The sequence below is a fragment of the Rhamphochromis longiceps genome, linkage group LG17, assembly GCF_057381845.1.
Source record: "Rhamphochromis longiceps isolate RC_006_pf linkage group LG17, R_longiceps_female_GT1.1, whole genome shotgun sequence".
In the NCBI taxonomy this organism is placed as follows: domain Eukaryota; kingdom Metazoa; phylum Chordata; class Actinopteri; order Cichliformes; family Cichlidae; genus Rhamphochromis; species Rhamphochromis longiceps.
In genome coordinates, this window is record NC_140573.1 from 28,993,745 (window position 1) to 29,013,371 (window position 19,627).

At 40.3% G+C, this 19,627-nt stretch overlaps 1 protein-coding gene across 4 annotated transcripts in view; it reads left to right on the forward strand.

Annotated features, from left to right (window-relative positions):
- anks1b (ankyrin repeat and sterile alpha motif domain containing 1B) overlaps positions 1–19,627 on the forward strand; it is a 278,973-nt gene that overhangs the window by 130,125 nt on the left and 129,221 nt on the right. For all 4 annotated transcript variants that reach the window (XM_085387689.1, XM_085387686.1, XM_085387687.1 and 1 more), the window contains one exon: positions 916–1,047. In XM_085387689.1, coding sequence (XP_085243815.1) covers positions 916–1,047 — 132 coding nt within the window. The remainder of the gene's footprint in view (positions 1–915; positions 1,048–19,627) is intronic.

The following is a 19,627-nucleotide window of genomic DNA, read 5'->3' on the forward strand; positions in this document are numbered from 1 at the left end:
GGCTTTTCTCACTAACACATACTAGCCCAAAGCAGTGCTGTGCAGGTATTTCAAGTAGTTATATGAGAAGGGTTGCAGGTTTTTGCTGTGATCCCCATGAAGAGCTTCACAAAGAGATACTGAGGTTGATAAAGATGGTGCCTTTGAGGGGAAATAAGCTGGCTTTTACTGTAATTATCAAAATCTCCAGTAATGGAAGAAAGTCAGGGAAAGAAATTCTAGATAAGAATGTATTTGATTGTTTGATTTTATCCCATAAGAGTGTTTTTGGTGAATCTGCTGCACATTTAGCCATAAGCATCATAAGTTAAATAATTTTAGCAAACTGCCACTTACTTGCACCCACAGCTGTCACAGAGCGACGTTAGCATTGTGCTCTGAAGCCAAAAAGATGAATTTAATAACTCTGTGTGTAGAGCTAAAGAGAATGGCAGAGGTGGGTGACCAGTCTCTGCGGTCCTACTTGCTTCTTTTTTCTTTCCAGAAGGCAAATCAACAGTGAGCTGCTTCTGACCAATAAGTGGCACCTGGAAAGGCTTCATAATAGCCTCCAACTCCCACCCCTCTCTCAACCAGCAGAGCCTTCAGGAGCTCTGCTGTTCTTTTAATTCAGTCTTAATGTAAAAGCTTGTTTATTCCAATTTGTTTCTGTCTGTGCCAGGGTTACACGAGCCACTGTTACTGTAAATATATTGGTCATAGCAGCTTTGAAAATAACTGCTGTCACCCTCTGTCCTCCTAAATCTATGCTGATGTATACAAATGGCTTTTGTACGGTACCATCAGTCTTTTCTTTGTCCGGTTGACAATTAATCTTCTTGGGACACATACACCCTCTAATCTTTGAGCTGATTATTACTGGTTACTTGTTATAATGACAATCGTATACTTGTGTTCTGAATTTTGTGCTCACAGCGGCCGACGCCACCTCTCCCTCCGGCCATGGAAGAAGATGAGGCAGAAAAGAGCTGCGGTCCCACTGGCTTCTGGGAAGCACTGACTCCATGCAATGGCTGTCGTAACCTGGGCTTCTCCAGCCTGTCGCAGGTACACACACACACACACATACACACACACACACACACACTTATATGCAGTGAATTAACTAACTCTAACTGCATGATGATGATGTTTTGACTCCTAATTTGCATTATAATGTAGTGTCGGTGTGCACAGAGTCAAAGAATGATATCATCATCACAATTCTTATTTAACATACATGATGTAGAGTAAAGCAACACACAAACACACAAATTACAGGCTAGTGATATTGCCATTGTTCTGAGCGAATACTTTCACTGGTTACCTTGGGAACGCAGTGAATGAGCCGTCACTAGAGAGACCGGCTCTCCTGGCAGTTCTAAATACTCTGCTCAGTTTCTGCCTTTCTTCATCTCCTTATCATACATTTCTGAAGATCCTCCCTATCTCTCCAGTTTTGTTTTGTTTTTTTTAAGCCTTTTACCTTTACGAGTAGTTCATGAACTCTGAATAACTCTCAGCTGAAATATCTGATACAGTGAAGCGACATGAAAGGCTAATGATCCCTGTGGGGAAAAATGGGCATATTACAACAACAAAGAAAGGCTGTGTAGGACAGAAGCTTGATTTTTAGGGTTTTACTGAACAAGCAGGCTTGATCCAAACTCACACTACTTCTCAGTATTCCCGCTCCATCTTTACTTCTTCCTTCCGGCTCCCTCAGCCCCACACGCTGTGTATTAAGTGTGTTTAAATGAGTGCTTAGCAGGGAGATGCATGCTGGCACAAACAGCGGGACATCTGACATTTACAACACAACAGACCCTCTGTCTGGTATACTGGCAGCCTGCCGGCCTGACTGGCACACCGCCTGGAGATGTTCGCACCTGGGCGAGTGTGTGCGTTTGTACTAATGCGCTGTGCATGATAGCTTAAACCTTTGAATGCGAGCATGTGGGTATACACAGCGTATTCGGTATCATCAGCTTTTTGTGTGTGACATCATCTCGAGCTTGCGTGGGAGGATTTGTGTGTGCGTGCGTGCGTGCTCGCGCTGGTTTTATTGAAGAAGTAGAAGTGGAAGGAACAGAGTGTCAGAGGGAGAGAAGGACCGAGTCGTTGCTGAATAATTAACTTATCACTGCAGTGATTTTCCCACTGCCATTGTGGATAAACAGAGTTAACATAAACACACACAAAAAAAGCATTTGCATCCCCTTAGAGGATTAATAGGGTCTAAAAAAAAATAGCTGTGCTGCAGTCGCCACCATTGTTTACATCTCAATCTTTTGTTTTTATCAATCCACGTGACATCTGCTAACATGCGCGCTCACCAGTCCCCCCTGGTCATCTTTCTCCCTCGTTAGATGTCCGCAGTAGTGTTTTAACCTCTGTCTCTTGTCTGAGTGTTTAGTTTCCTGGTTGTCAGCTGTCACTTAAAGCTGTCAATCAAAGTGCTAGATTTTTGTAATGAGTCATACAGAAAGTCTAACCTTAAAATAAACCGCTTAAAGCACCATGTTAAAGTGAAATATGGTGTAATTTAAAGTTTTCTTTAACCCCCCCCCCCCTCAATATACTTTAATGCCATTAAAATTATTCAAATTCTTCATTGGAAAATTCATATTTCTTTGGTTTACTTACTGTATGTCAGCAGAAATGATGTTGTCAAATTCAATTGATTACAAAATATCCTCCAGACTAAGAACCCTGCCCTCCTAATATATACAGGCAGTGTTCATATAAACATGTAAATCAGATATTTGGTAAATAAAAATTGATTCATGTGCTGTGTATTGTTTAATTTGAGGAAAATGAGTATATTAATCAGATAGATGTGTTTGATTAATTGAAATCTGGTCAGGAACCTCCCACAGCCCTATCAAGCTAGTCATTTAAAAACTTTCGAGCGGGGATATAAAACTCATTTTGCATTGCGGGCCACATACAGCCCACTTTCATCTTATGTGGGCTAGACTGGTGAAACTGGTGAATCTATTAAATCTTACTATATAATATTGATATATAAATATATAATGTTAGAAAAACTGAAACATGATGTTGAAATTGTGCTTCTTCATCTTCTATTATTACATTTATATCAAATTCAAATTTTATTTGTCACGTGTATGACTGTGTACGTGACAAGTTTCTTCAGCAGCAGAAATTTCTTGTTGTAAGTTAGTTAAATTAAAAAAATAAAAAACAAACCGCGGCCGACAGCGCTGTACACAGTGGTAGACTGGTGCGTAATAAGAAAGTGGATAATGCAGAAAACAGAGATTTTTAGATGTGACACTCTTCTTGAAGTACACTGAGAGAGAGGGAGAGCTGTGCATGACGTGTCATTTTATCATGGTGGAAGCAAAACAGCAAAAGTAAGAGGGAATTCATGACGATGTTTACGTGAAGCGAAAGGTGAAGCTTAGTTTGGATCTTCTTTTGCTGATGGTTCAGTCAGTTTTGGTTGGAGGATGATGAAACCTGCAGCGTCAGAATCTAGTGCAAAAAAAAAAAAGACGTAAACATAGAAAGCTGACATCTCACCAATTCTGATGCGTCGGCGGGTCCGCGCTCTATGTTTACGAATTTGTGCAGAATCCATGTACCTGCTCTCATTTACAGTTTTAGTTGTTTGGTGGTTGTTGAAATTTTGTGAGGTTTAACCTAACCAATTTTAATCGGTAAACCCACCCCTACTTCTCATAACACATCCAGTCCCAGCAGCTGCCAGTCCATTGTGTTGGATGAAGGTTCATGAGTAGTGGAATAAGAAAAGCTGCCCTGTAGCATTACGGAGATGGATGTCTAATGTCAAAACTTGCTTGAAGTATTTCAACAGGCCCACAATTCACAGCTTCCAAAATAGCCATCTGACGTGAAGTCATACCCTGAAACAAAAACAGCAAAGTAAATATGTACCTTTATTAAATGGCAGCTGCGGACGTTTTATTTATTTTTCTATGTTTGTGCAAGACTGCACGTCTTAAGCAAGCACGAAATAAAGTTTGCCTATGTTTTAATATTTGTGTGTCTATACATATTTGTGTGTCTGTACCTTGTACCTTTGTGGCCCGAGGTAATGAATTTAACATATCCTTGCTGCCTGTCACATGCGTGTTTTTTGTGCACACATGACTGCACTCACTCCCTCATTACGAAGTTTCCCCTGTTGAGAATTGTCGTTACTAGCTACAGGTTTCCACTGACCATCTCCATGTGAACGCAGCTTGACGCCAAAGCGTCACCTTTTTTAAAATTAAGTTACAGAACTCATTTGCGACAACCTTGAAAGCAAAAGAAAAGGGAGACAGGTAATGATGAAATGCAGGAAAGACAAGAGATGCTGTAGAGAGAGGTCTGGAGTGTTGCCAAGCAACACAGACTTTCTTGAGATGTCAGGCGTGGGATGTCCACCATTAACAAATCTCAGTCACCAACAGCATAGGTGCGTCAGACTGCTGCACACACACTTGCACATGTCAGCGTTTCCTGACTTTCTACCAGGTTATTTCCTCTCATTTCACCATCTTTACTTCCTTCCTGTTTTTCTTCCTCCGTCTGACTTTCTTCCTCCACACTTAGTCAGACTTGCTTCTTACATTTCTCTTTCTCAAGCTCTAATTTTCTTTCTTAGGAAACAGGGCTTTACTCACAGCTGACGCAGTTTTAAGATGTGTGTTGTAAGGTGTCTTTGTGTGAGAAATGAAAGAATCTTAGCCAGCAAATATCCAGATAAGTGATATCCAGGCTCAGTTTCCAGTACAGTCCACCTTTACAGATATGTTTTAAACAGTTGTATGAGAGCAGATGTTTTCATGATTTGCATGTTAGATACACAAACAGCATTTAGTCAAAGCCTGCTCAGACATGATCGGTCAAAACTCGTGAGACTAAGTGCAGGATAAGCTTCTGGTCTGGTTGACTCCAGATTGTGTGCATTCATATGTAGATATCAGTTTGTAGAGGTTAGTGTTGTGCTGTCACAGATCAGACAGCCATGAGAGCCTTTGAGGGTGCTAAGGAACATCAAAGGCAAGTGTTTATGAGGGGGCAGAAATTATGTGCAGAGCTTTAAAAGCATCTAAATGAGGGAGTAGAATTTGTGTGAGTGGGTGAGTTTTCATCTTATGTTTAAAGTTTAAGATCATTGACCTTTTTCAGATTGTTTAATGTTTTGTAATATTTAATTATTTAAAATAAGCAAGGTTGAAGTTGCTCCATGGAAACTGTATCTTTATCTTACGTGCAGAATTAGACATGCTTCGTTTAAATAAATAAATAAATCACACACAGCAGCTGGCCTTTTGAAGTTTTTCCTGGAAGCAAAGTGGCGGTATCATAATGTCATGCAAACAAACTGGTGATAAGATTCGATGAGTACAAAGAAGACTAAAGGTACTGAAAAGTACTCACTCACCAATCCAAGTGATTTATTTCAGGTGTTCCAGTCACTTCCATCACCGTGGGTGTATAAAATCAACCATTTGTGAAAGAATGGGTCGCTCTCAGGAGCTCATTTACTTCCTTCGTGGTTCCGTGATAGGATGCCACCTGTGCAACAAGTCCAGTCATGAAAAATTTATTATTAAATATTCCACAGTCCACCGTTAGTGGTGTTATAGCAGAAGTGATAGGAAGTGGCAGTAACTCAACCCCAAATTTCTCGCCCACTGCCAACCATTTGGGGGAGAAACATTTTTCCGCTCGTAACCATTGGTTATATTCCATCCAACAGGGCGGATGACTCAAAGAATGTGCGCGTGATGAGGAAACCCAGGTGCTTGGTCATTTTGGAGGCCTACTTAGGTAAATTGCATCTCTCTGGTCTTATTCCCATTCAGACAAAGATGACTCCACCCACACCATTATGCTCCTCCTCTTGCTCATCACTAATACTACAGAAATTCAGAGTACAGAGTTTTTTTCTTGGTGGCATTACCTGGAGTCTTTTAATAAGGACTTCGGGCAGCACGAGTTGATGTGACTACAAAGTCAAAACAGGAGAATCTTTCCTAAGTGTTCAGTAACCAGTCGCAGCAGATGGCCACCCCTCCCTGATCCTGGTTCTGCATGAGGTTTCTTCCTGTTAAAACTGTGTTTTTTCTTCCCACTGTCGCTGGATTGCTTGCCATAGGGGGCCATATGATTGTTGGGGTTTTTTGTTGTTGCTTTCTTTGTATTATTTTAGGGTCTTGACCTTACAATATCAAGCAACTGTTGTTGGGAGTTGGTGCTATATAAATAAAATTGAATTGAACTGAATGGAAAAATTAATTAATCTTGCATTATACCATTGTAATAAATCAAACTGTTAATATGTAGCCATTCTGTATATGCTAGTAGTATAATTCTCTTCCACTCACATAAACCTTGTAGTCATAACTGCTCGGGAAAGGAAACATCAATTTCCTGAAAGAAAATGAGCGTGCCAGTTATGAGATAAAAATACATAACTGAAAATAGTCAGCAGCTATTTGGATGATGTGTTTAATTATTTTAGTAGGATTTCTTTTTTCAGCTCCAGCTTTTCAGATTTGACGTTTGATGTCTAATAGAACCTTTGGAGAAAATTAAATTATCTCATTTTGGACTTGTAAAATTAAATTAAAAGTCAGTAATAGATCCAGGAAAATGTGGTGGCTATTTTCTTGATATTTACTATAGACAAAATTAATTTATCAAGAAAATAATTAGCAGACTAAACGATCAAGCAAATAATTACTTCTTGCAGTCCGTATCTGAGACGTCTAAAACTCTGCAGTGCCTGCAAATGTGTGCGCGCGTGTGTGAGGATTGTATGAATTGAGACAAAGATGTGAACAAAAGTGTTATAAATTTTTGCTCGGAGTGAATAGCGGATGATGCTGTTTGCTCTGTGGATTTTAATCCTGTTTTTCCAGTTAATTATCATTCATTTAATTGGCTGAAAACAGAAATTCTGTCATTCAAAACATTGAATTAGACTAATTGATTATTATTATGTTCTCTTTTAATTTGATTTGATTTTGCTTTCATTTCCCGCTCTCGCTCCCGTCTCTCGATGGGACGTGACGCAGCTCTGTGCTTACACTTGGTGCCTGTTAATGGCGTTATGCCCCTCTAGACTGCAGCTATAGGCTGTCAAAATAACTCAAAAGACACATATAGGTGCTGTCATATTTCACCTGAAATAGACTGGCACAAACCTATAATGCCCTTGACTCCATGAAGATGTGCTGTGGATGCGTGCGCTTGTTTGTGTGTAGTTTTACATCCCGTCGGAGTATCACATATCTCACTATTCTTGAGGTAAACAGGAAAAGGCAGAGAAAGCTGCCGAGAGGGGAATAGAAGCTCAAAGAAAAGCCACCAGCAGGAATTTTTTTTTTTTTTTTTTTTTTTTTTTTTACTGCAGTGTTGGTTTTATAATACGGTGCAGCACAGCAACCCTTCCTGTAGTGTTGATGCCCTTGAGCAAGGCATTGAAAACACAGTACGCTTATGCAGAGACTGTTAAATGTGTGCAAATTATGTTGTGTTCCAGTTCAAATGAGCTCGCGTTAAAGAGATTAAGGGACAATCCTACACACAGGTGACAGAGCGAGATAAGGGTAAATTTGCTTTCTGTGTTCTTGTTTACAAAGGAATTAAAGATGTGGTTAGAAGGCTTTACAGGCAAATAAGATGACTGATCGTACCGAGTTCATATTTAAACAAACATCATTTGTATCCGTGTATTTGTGTAACATATTGATGGAAATTATTTTCATACGAAACACTGTTGTGGCCCCACATGACGCGAGGGCTAATGATGTTGGCAGGAAACGTCTGTCTCTGTTATTTTGCCTCTGGCAGCACAGTTATGCAAAAAAAACCTATGATGATAGGTATTTGTCATTTTGAGCGATTTACACTCTGCTAAAAAAAGGGGAATGAACTTTGTCGAGAGATGTGAGGCAGTTGCAGATGATGCTTCATCATGTTTAGCTTGGTCTAATCTCGGGAGATTATGAGTTTCTGGAAAAGAACCGCTCTCTGTTAAAGGAATTTCTTGATTTTTACATAAATATATTTATGAGGTTGCAGTTGCTTAGTGTACCATCATACCAAACCCAGCATGCTGATTTTAAATGGATATAGTGTTTGCTAATTCAGTCTGAATACAAAGATTTAGTGTTTGACAGCTATATCCTCACCAATATAGCTGCCAAGTAGTGAAGCCAGTGCCAAGGAGCCACTGGCTCCACTACTTTGTGCCCGTCTCACATCATTTTAGGTCTGCACTGAAAATCATTCTTGTGCACTAAAATAAATTAAGTGTAATAAAGCAAACATCAAGCTGATAGGCAGTATAAAAGATGGACATAGGTACTGTGATGACACCCTGGTGAATAAAATCCTGTTTTGTATGCTGGAAGTGACTGTGAACTGACTGTGAAACCACACATTTATTAACTGACATTTTGTCAGTCCAACTTCATTAGACAATGAACGTATCCTTGGATTATCCTCCTCTCAGGAAATCTACAAAATAGACTTTGGCTACGTCCACACGTACACGGGTATTTTTGCAAACGGAGATTTTCCGTTTTTGTTTTTAAAAAAAATCCTGTCCACACGTAAACGCAAAAACGAAGGAAAACACTGCTAGGAACATGCCAAAGCAACAGGTGGCGATATATTCCTAACAGTGTAGAAATGTTGGCCAATCAGAAATCTAGAAGCCTCGGTGGGAAAGACTAAACAAAGATAGATCTGCACATAGAAACAGAACTGAGTCCTGTGTGGAGGGACAGTAACTGTGTGTGTATATGTAAGCATTTAAACACTGCAGAGAGTAACAGTATTTGGTGTAAGTCCGCCATTGTAGAAATTCATTTCACTGAAACAATAACGTGGCGCACAGTGTGACGTCAAAAAATGCGCACACCTTTGACGCTGCGTTTTCTCCGTTTTCCTTGTCCACATGTAAATGCAAAAACTGAGTTTTCGAAAATATCCACCCTGGAAGGCGTTTTTAAAAATCTCAGTTTTCAGTGACCGAAAATGCCGTTTACGTGTGGACGAAAGGCGCAAACACATAGAAAAATCTGCGTTTTCAAAAATACCCAGGTACGTGTGGACGTAGCCTTCAGTATGACTCGAAATGAGTGACTGAGCTCATAAACTGATCAGGAAAAGTGTTCACAGAGGTCAAGTCCAATGGCCCTTCTTTTGGGAGGGATGTTTTTTTTCGTGGCTCTTCATAAGGCTGGTTAGTGGTCTCCAACCACTGCGGTAACCTCAGTCATGGTGGCCTGTGCTTGAAGAAAACAGTTTTCACTCAGCCATAAAAACATATTACACACAAACATAACAATCAAAAAGCAAACACTGCAAGAATGATAACAATACTGCTAGCATGACAACTTCAACATTAACATTCCCATGAGTCCCTGCAAAAACCAGGCATAGTCTGCATGGTTGCCTCACTTGGGGCTGACATATGCATTGCCTTTAATTCTGTTTTTTCAGCTGTTTTAAATGTTTGTAATATTGGCCAGTGATTAACAAACACAAGATCAGACTTTTAAATCAACTACTATATTAACCTCCTAGGACCTAGAGTGCACATATGTGGACATCACATTTTGGGTTGTCTAGACCAAAATACTAAATTTTGCTCCACAAGGGCCTGATTTCCACTTACAAGGACATTATACTGCCACTGTTCTATCGAAATGTAAAAATATGGATCTCATTTTTCTCAGAAACAAAAATCAGGAAAAACCCCCCACATAATTCTTTGTTTTTACATTCATGAGGTCTCAAACAGCCCAAATAGCAAAGACAAATTGAAAATGCATGCCATAAAAGAGTTCAGGTCTTAAGCGGTTAAAGATTTGTTTTGTTTTTTTTAATCTGTTCATATTTAAACAGCTTTGAAAACAATGGGATATCAGCTTTCAGTTTTTGCTTCTGGTTTATCAGTAAGGTTGTGTAAATGCAGCCATGGGAAATAAAATAATAACTGGGAAGTTAATTTCAGCTCCAAACTAAATGTGCTTCCTGCTGCAAACTTTTTTTCTCCCACCGTTACGCAACGCACACTCACCTTAGCAGCCTTTTGTTGCTTCAGAACTTCCTCCAAAGTTGAAGGACCTGCAGTTAAATGCAGTAAAAGATTGGTCACACAGCAGTGGCTCTCTGTCTGCAGTCTCTTGCTCCAGCTGGTTGCCGTGTCTGTGGGATTAAGCGTGGAGCCGAGGGAAGCCGCAGTTAGAGCTTTGCTCAATACAGTAGAATACATGGGGAATGTGAAGGGTGTAATTTTCTGTGGAGTGAGTGTCGGTGTCCCATGGGTGGCTCAGCTAGCTGATTTTTGAGGGATTAGCCAGCCATGGAGGGAAATCCAATTCTGCAAGGCAATCCTTGCTCGCTGATCGGACCAACCTGCACCTCTGACTTTTTCTTTCCTTTTCTTCTATTTTCCAGTTTCAGATTTACTTCACTCTGTCCTTTAATTCTCAATCAAATACTCCCTATACCTTACCTATTTTTGTGATTACCCGAGATCAAACAGTAATCCGGTCGTTAAGTGATGACGTGATGAATCCTACTTCCGGGCCTAAAGTAGTCTGCATTTAATATGGCTTTTGTGTTGTTAACATGTTTAATGTTTTGTATTTTCTTCTATTTAATCTCAAAAAGCTCCTAAAACAGTCAGTGATCACTGTTGACCTCCCTCGGCTTTTATTACCGCTAATCATTTATTTAAGCTCAGTTTTTAAAACCTTAGGATGTAACTACAGCCCAGCCCATGCACCAGTATATGAATGACTAACCTCGTATTGTGGATGGATTATCTCAGTTGTTCTCCTGGCTGAAGTTTGGTCCTTTTACAGCATCCAGCTTCCAGCAAAGTTAGCTTGTTTATATTATGCTAACATACCTGTGTCGCTAGCGGTCACGTAGCACATCATTATATACCAGCTAGCCCAACTTCAGTAACCCTACAAACGTCACTGCTGTTTAGTTTTCTGTTGTCATTTATGTTGGAAATGATAACAGAGCTGTACTTTTTAATTTGTTTCCAAAACCCCGCAGTCAGGACATGCTATATTGTATTTAGATAGAAGCTAGCGAGCTAACTTCCTGCTAACTTCTAACTCCGTTAAATGTCATAAATTCCGTTTTCATGGATGCCTGGATGTTAAACTCAATTGTTACACCTGGTAGAGCAGAACGCTGATAATTTTATTAAAGATGAAAGACTTTAGAGAATTTTTCAACTCTCAGTAATGCCATAGTGATCGTTTGATATATGGACCTGCAGCGGAGTTTAGGTCCAGACATGGCTAGTGACGCCAGACTTAACGACCGGATAGAAATTTTAGAGATGTACTTAATTGCTTTCTTGTAGAATTGTATGGGAAACAAATCCCCCAAATCATAACCCACAACAGAACACATAGATGGAGATGAAGTTTTGACAGAATGGATACAATTGTGCCTGTGCAATGATTAAAAAAAAATTAAAATACAGCTTTTTTTACAGCATTCTGCAGGTTGCCAGATGGGATTTTGGTCAATGTTTGATTATCAAGAAAGAAGAACATACCCATTCAGTTTTGAACTGCCTTAATTTTTCTTCACGTTCTGTCTCTTTTCTTTATTGGTATCCTCTACTGACCGCACCCCTCAGGCCCTCAGAGTGTCCTTTGTCCTTTCTTGTGTTCACCCCTCCTCTTTCTTTCTAATCAAATGGTCTCCATGAGGAAATGCCAGCAAATTATAGCGTCTATTCATATCTGATGGCCTGTGAACTCTGTGTACAGTGTGGGGTGGTGGATTGGCTGTTGGGTGGTACAGCGCTGGGTTTAACTGAAAAAGAGAGATTTGGGATTTAAGTTCCTCGGATGTAACAGAAGCAACAGCACATTTCCTGGTTGGGTTATCAGGCCTGCGCACATGCAAACAGGCACGCACACACAAATGCTATACATAACGAGAGTAAACTCAATCAGAGAAAAACACACAAAATATGCATGAAAGCTCTGACATGATCACACACGCATAAAACCCCCACCAAACTGTATCTGCAGCAGACAGACACGTACAAATGCCACACTGCATTATTACACAGATATAATCAGAAACAATCTTCTGGCCACATGTGGAGGCACATAGACACACACACACCCAAAACGCACACTGTCAGACGTTTAATCTGGCCTGGCAGTTGGATGGGAGCTGCATACGACCTGCTAATTAGTGGCCAGAGGAGGCCTCTGTTTGTCTGCTCTCTTCCTGTTCAGCTCAGACACAAGTTTCTCTGTCCTATCTCTTCCCTTTAAGATAGAGAGAGAGGGAGGGATATGAATGAAGACCGAGTGTGTCTGTTTGTTGGAGGCACAGCACACACTTCTCTGCGTGAAGCCTTTTTGACCACATTTTAAAGCTTTTTGACCCCCCCATCACCTCCAGGGACAAATGGGAGAATACCATCAGAATATCAGGTAGCTAAACCTGCTGTCACCCTGCCGGATTAATTTCATCTCCACATTCAGGTGCTCCTAGGCTTCTGTCGAAAGATTTCTCGGCACCGACTGTCCTGTTTGAGATAGGTGGGACATGTGCTGTAGAGAGACTTGCTCAAACTTTAAGTTTGTTGCTCTCTTCAGTGAAGCCGGATCGCTTGCTTTCTTGTCTCTCTTTGGCTTACTTTAGTGTAGAAAAAACAAGCATGTTGTCTGAGTTGCCTCCCATTTCTGTGCATTTTTCGTCTTTGTGCGTGAGGAAATCCTTTCTCCTAACTTACCGCACTCCCACTTCCTCTGCTTCTGTTCCTGAGCACAAAGTCATTTTCCTCTTCCCGCTCTGTCTCTCTGTCTCGTGCTCATCTCCTCGGGATTCGCTGACACAAACTCCAAAGTAAGTGTTGAGTAGGATCCTGGCGTCCTTTTGATCTACCTGTGTTTTCCTCTCCCTTCTCTTTTCGCTGTCTGTTTCTAGTCTTATCCAAAGCTGTGGTTTTTATTACACCTGTCAGATTTGACCTCCTTTCTTTTGCCTTGTTTCTGCCAAAGCAGCCAGGGTGGACGCTGGAGATTTAACAGGAATAATAAAAGGTGATGTAGAAGTGAAAGAGAGAAATGTAGCTATACCTGGTAGCAAAGGGTATAGCACAAGTTACAGCACAAAAATAGGTCTTTTTCAATACAATTATTGATTATTTATACCTGTATTCATTTAAGGAATACATTTAGTTACAGTTCTAACTATTGCCATTCTTTCAGTTTTCACCATCACTTCTTTTCATTTTGTTTTTTCCTCCCTTCAGATGCTAGTGGGGCAAAGCTTTCATTATTTCTTTCTGGAGATTTTGTCATATGCTTTTCTTCAGTGCATCTATTAATCAGTGTGACTCCGCTCGTAGCGTTTCAAAAGCTCTGGAATACAGAATGACATCCTCGTTGTTCCTGTGAACAATGGAGACAGTAGCTGAGATTATTCATAACTTTTCCCACCAAAATTTACCATGCGAGTTATTTATTTTCAGATCACAACTGAATTTCCTATGAACTCTGACACTTCCTTTTAAAAAGACAATGGTTCCACTTGTCTCTGTTTCGTTTTGGACCTCTGTTCACTGGAAGTGAACAGTAACTCGGAAAGCTTTATCTTCGTTCGCTCTAAAGTACTGCCCCCTCCCAGCTTCGCGCTTTGGAGCAATCTCATGCATTTCCTGGCAAATCTGACCCACTGAAAAACCCCTTTGGTATGATTACATTCCTACTAATAGTAATAATAATGCTTCAATTTTCAAAACATAGATCCAAAATGCTTTGCAGAATAAATTGAAATGCCACTGATTGAAAATCGAGAATCAAAAAGAAAATTAAACACAGTTAAAACAAAAGCAAGTAAGAGCAGAATAAGACTTGGACAAACAGGGTAAATAATATGGCAGTGAGGTCAATACAATACAAATAAATGAATAAGAAAACAATTCTTATAGAAAAACAACAACCAAGAACAACTTTACGTAAAAATACGTTTTGAGGTATGACTAATGGTCCAATGTTGATCGCTCCTTGCTGAGATGATTTTTGTAGCTGCACGAGCTCGTCCATGGAGATGCTACATTTTATTACACCAACTTTGCATGTGCCTGATTTTCCAGAGTTTAAACATGTATGACAGTAATGACTACTCCACCTAGGTGTCTCCAGCAGCCATGGCTTTATAAGAAGACGCAAAGTCTGCTCTCCCCAGTTCTTCTTGTAAAGACATCCACAGTTGCAGGGCTCTAACACAAAGTGCCCAAATTCTTTTTGTAATGATGCCAGCTATGGGAACAGCTAAGAGGGCCTGCAATGGAGAATGCAAGCAGAGGAATTCCTGATGTTTGAGGATAATTTTTCCCCTTAAATTTAAATCCGTAAGTTGTAAGTTTACTAGCTGTCAGTCACATAACAGTAAAAAATTATCTTTATCTATAATTCTCTATATGATTCAACAGAAGCATATGTTAAACTTCTGCCTTATGTGATTGTAAATATACTTCAATTCAATTCAATTTTATTTATACAGCGCCAAATCACAACAACAGTCACCACAAGGTGCTATACATTGTAAGGTAGACCCTACAATAATACATACAATGAGAACCCCAACAATCAAATAATCCCCTATGAGTAAGCACTTTGGCGACAGTGGGAAGGAAAAACTCCCTTTTAATAGGAAGGAACCTCCAGCAGAACCAGGCTCAGGGAGGGGCGGCCATCTGCCGTGACCAGTACTTACATGTAAAGCCAGGATTGTTGCTAGACACAGTGCTAGATGAGCGCAGCTCCCCATTATTCAAATCCCAGTTATTTCTTTACTTATTTTGTAATGCAAAAAAGTCAGTTAAATTTATTTAAACATTAAATTATGCCATCTACTTTTCAGCAGCTGCCTTCCTGACAGACTGACTAGTCACTTCAATGATAGTATACCTCAATTCTGATGGTTTTTGTTTGTATTATTGCATGTTCTTGTTGCCTATTTTGCTGCTTCTTTAAAGAAAAAGTCAACTCTTTTTTTTCCATTTACCATCAATCTAAACGAATCCACCGCAAAAGGTAGAGCCTCTTAAAAAAAATTAAAAAGTGAGATTTTACTGGACCCCAGAAGATCAATACTGAGGCAGTAAAAGTGTGATGGCGATGCTGAAAGTCAGGTTTGTCAGGAGAAACACTACACTGATTTGTGGCACAAATCTGGGAGAGTAGGCAGCTCTTCAGAAAACATGGCAAATCTTTCCAAGTTAAAGCAGTGGAGCCATCAGCTTTATAACAGAAAGTGACAGCTTTAATGGGAATCTCAGTTGTGATTTGAAAACAAACAATGCGTAAAAAAAATGAATCATTTCAGCCATATTCTCATTTGGATCATGAATCAATGGGTTGTGTGAATTAGCCAAGTCTGGAAATAAATCCAGTGACAGCTCTCATACAGTCATTACAATGCTGGTGATGGGCACCAATCACAAGGAAGGTGAGATTTACCATAACAATATATAATAAATAAATAAATAAATTGCATTCATCTACCAAACTTCCATTTTCATATTATAGCCCGGGGTAAGGGGTACCACTGATTGTTGCTGTGAAGTAATCAGCCCGATTGCTGTAAGCATACATGCGGTGACATAAATGAGGCCCCAGGTTGTAAATCAATGTATACATGCAGAAAGGCAGTAATCAGGTTGTGCTTTTAGAAGCTATTGCAGTAATAATGACAAGTTTTGCTTCCTGATTTTTACTCATGACTGTGTAGTGACAAAAATGAGTTTTACAATAGATAAAAAGTGGAATCTTCCATAAACGTTTAGAGGCTACTTTTTAAAACAGTTCTCAGCCCTGTTCTGAATGCAATTATTTTCAATGGGAGAATATGTTACTGTTATGTTTTCTATGAAACAAGCTTTTATTTCTAGTGTAAATCTATCACAAAAACCAAAAACACCTTTATACTTCTATAGCTGTTGCAATCTGAATTGATCCAATAACCTTTGAGACGTATCAGAAAAAAATTAAAGCGTCAGCTCTACTGTGAAGCTGATAAAGGTTTGGGGTATAGAGGTGTGTAAACCCATATGTGGTTATGGTTTGGTACGGTCTTAAAATCAATGTGAACATGATTTGTTGCACCTTTAATGGTCAAAATAATCTTTATGTCTCAGAAATGGCTCTTTATGGCTGTACTGGAGTGCTCTCAACCTTTCCTTCAGCTCCGTGAGGGAAATCTCTAGCTAACCAGGCTGTCACGTCAAATCTGTCAGCCGAGACGGGGCCACCTGTGGACTGAAGGCGCATAAGTCTGACTGGATTAGTGGTAATGGCGGCCTAATCGAGTGCTGATGGAGATGGAAAAGGGGTAGAAAAAACAAGGGACTTTGAGTTTGTGGGCCTTTTAATGAAGTGGGGTGTGAAATAAATCCCAGACTGAGTGCAGAAGATGTGAGCGAGAGAAATCATCAAAGGACTGATTGCTCTGTAAGCTAGAATGATTAATCAGTTTTGAGTGTGCTCAGTGTGTGATTGATGGCCTGGTGCAGTGTGGGTAATGTAGTAGCAGATGCTGACAAGAAGAGTAATGGCTGTTGAATTAGAAAAGAGATTAGGAGAAGAGGAACGGAAAGATGAAGTCATTGGGTTTAGAAATATGTATGAAGCAATGGTGAGAACAGGGGCAGCCACACACAGAGTGAAGCGTTCACCACTGATCCCATTAGTAAGAGTACAACTTGGAGAAGGTTGCCAAGTGACACTTCAGAAATGATGATGGAGTCTAAGGGAAAGGACAGACATCCAGAGGCTGAGTCGCTGGAAAGAAATGTTTTGTCTTTTTGGCTGAAATGACGCTCGCCCCTGTAACCTTTTCCCCTGCTTCACATCACTCTCTCTTGTTTTTCATTCTTTCTTGGTACACATCTGCCTCACAGATAATGGACCTTTTGGGCTTCAGCTCTCTATCTGAGCCCTTTGGGGCTCAACCTTTTCACCAGCGCCGCAACAAAGTGCAATCTGAAATTTTCCTGAAATACCCAGAGAGCAAGGCTGTTATATAAAGGTCCCACAGAAACATTTCCTTATTTATGATTCTAAATTATTCAAATGAGAGCTGATTTTCAAAATGCTGCAAGCCTCATTTTGCTAAAAATCAATGATCTGTCTCATTTAATATGCAAATGACATTTCAGGCATTCTGCAGTCTGCAGTTTAGTCAGAGTGAATTACAATAAGGCTCACAAATGTGTCCAACAGCACTTATTGAGAGAATTGAATGAAGAGTATCCTGTAATTTCTATTAAGGGGCAGATAAGAAATAATCAAGAGGAACCTTTTAAGTTTATTGTGCAAGTTTGGATTTCTAACCTTTTTATTTTGGGGAAATGGGAAAAGAAAATCCAACCTGGCTCTGTTAACGGACTAGAGAGAAACCTAATGTTACGGAGCCTGATCCATTTCCTAAGGACTCCGTACTGCCCTTGACTAGAGACCAGCTGTCAGCAGCTCAATTAGCTGATGAAACAATAAAGAGCTGTTTCAAACGTATGGTAAGTGCTGAGCAAGCCAAAAAGGAGCAACAAGCCTATTTCATAGAACATGATGTTCTAATGCGTCAGTGGTCTCCACCAGGTGCAGAAGGTGCAGATTGGAGTAAGGTCAAGCAGATTGTAGTGCCCTCTGCGTACCGGCAGAAGATCCTGGCCCTTGCCCATGAAAGCCAGTGGTCAGGACACTTGGGCATCACAAAAACATACCAGCTACTATTAAAACATTTCTTTTGGCCTGGTATGAAGCGTGATGTTTCTAAATTTTGCAACAGTTGCCATGTATGTCAGATTGCAGGTAAGCCACCAGGAGGAAGGAGGGGCGGATGGGGGTGATGGGTTAAAACTATGTTATCCCACCTGTTCTAGACCCCGTTTGTCTAACTCTGAAATGCTAAAAGCATTGCCGGGTTTGCTTGGGCATCTGATGTCAGAGCAGCAAGAGGGCCTAATTGCCTTAATTAGGGAATACACCTGTTTATTCGGGGATGTGCCAACTGCCCGGACATATGCCCGCCCCAACTTCATGCGGATCCGAGCCTGTCAGACTACACACACCATTGGCTCCTGCAGGAGCCTGGAGTACGGCGGACAAGTGACACAGCTGTCTGCAGTTATGACAAGTGACACAGCTGACTGCAGTTACCTGATAGTATAAAAGGCTGAGGAGTCTTCATTCGTCGAGGGACTTGTTGATTTGAACAGACTGTACAGAGAGTCCCTCCCTTTTGCCTTTTGCCTGTGTTTTGTGTTGCCTCCTGCGAGACGTTTAGTAGAGCAGTGCTCTACTGGTGTTATTAATCGTGGTGTTTGTTTAAAGTTTCTCTGCTGCCTAGTGAGTTGTTTCACTAACGGATTTCAGTTGTGTTAATAAACCTTATGTCTGTCGTCCTATCTAACTCCTTGGTCTCTGGGCTCGTTTATGTTACGTCCGCTGCCGCCTAGCAGAGCCGGGCCGTAACACTAAAGAGAGAAAGTAGAGGCAAACAAGTTCATGTGTTTGATTAGGATAGAAGTTAAATTTGTGAATGGAAATAAGGACTCCCCTATTCCTTAGACCTAAACTAGTTGTCCGTTAAATAAGTTAAAAATGTTACAAAGACAAAAGTTTAATGTTTGCAAATACCCTTAAGACACTTGAGCCTTGAGCCACCTTTAGCAATAGCGACTTGAACTTATCTCTCACATCATTGTGAAGGTATTTTGGTCCACTCTTCTTTACAGCATTGTTTCAGTTCATTGAGGTTTGTGGGCATTCATTTATGCACAGTTCCCGTCACAGCATCTCAATGAAGTTGAGGTCGTAAGTTTAACTTTGCCATTGCAATTCGTGCTGTGCTTGGGATCTCTGTCCTGCTGCATGACCCAAATTTGGCCAAGCTTTGGCTTTTAAACAGATGGCCTCACATTTGACACTAGAATACTTTGGTATATAGCGGACTTCAAACAAGCCTGTGTCCTCCTCTATTAACCTTCGTTATTTTGCTAAATAGTTTTAATATGCTCATATTTGTTTTTACTATATATGGTGCTGGGCATTATGGCCAAACATTATGGACATTACTCCAAAAATAGTAGGTAGTTTGTTTAAATCCAACTTTTCAAACGTAAGCCGTGCTGTCTTCAGCTTTTACTCCTCTCTTCTGTGGAACCAGCTCCCAGTTTGAATTCTATTTTTAAGATTAGGCTTAAAACATTTCCTTTTGATAAAGCTTATAGTCAGGGCTGGGTCAGGTGACTAAACCCAATAGACCTTGGCTGCTGGGGGCTGCCCATAATGCTGTCTTTACACACTTTTGCAGTTTCTCAGAGCATTGTCTAACCTTGGGGTGACTTTGCTGATATGTTCACTCCTGGGAAGATTGTGGCATTATGTTAACACACACCTGCTGACTATGGTTGCTGCTTGCGCTCTTAATTCCTGTGAAAGCAGTTAAGATGTATCTTGTTCTTTTTCACACAACTTTTTTGTCTTTGTTATGAAGTTTTGCTGATTTCATTTCTCACACTTGAAACCTCAGCTGGGTTAGGGGTAAACCCTTGCACAAGGTGCATCTTAAAAACCTTGCCTATCAAGAT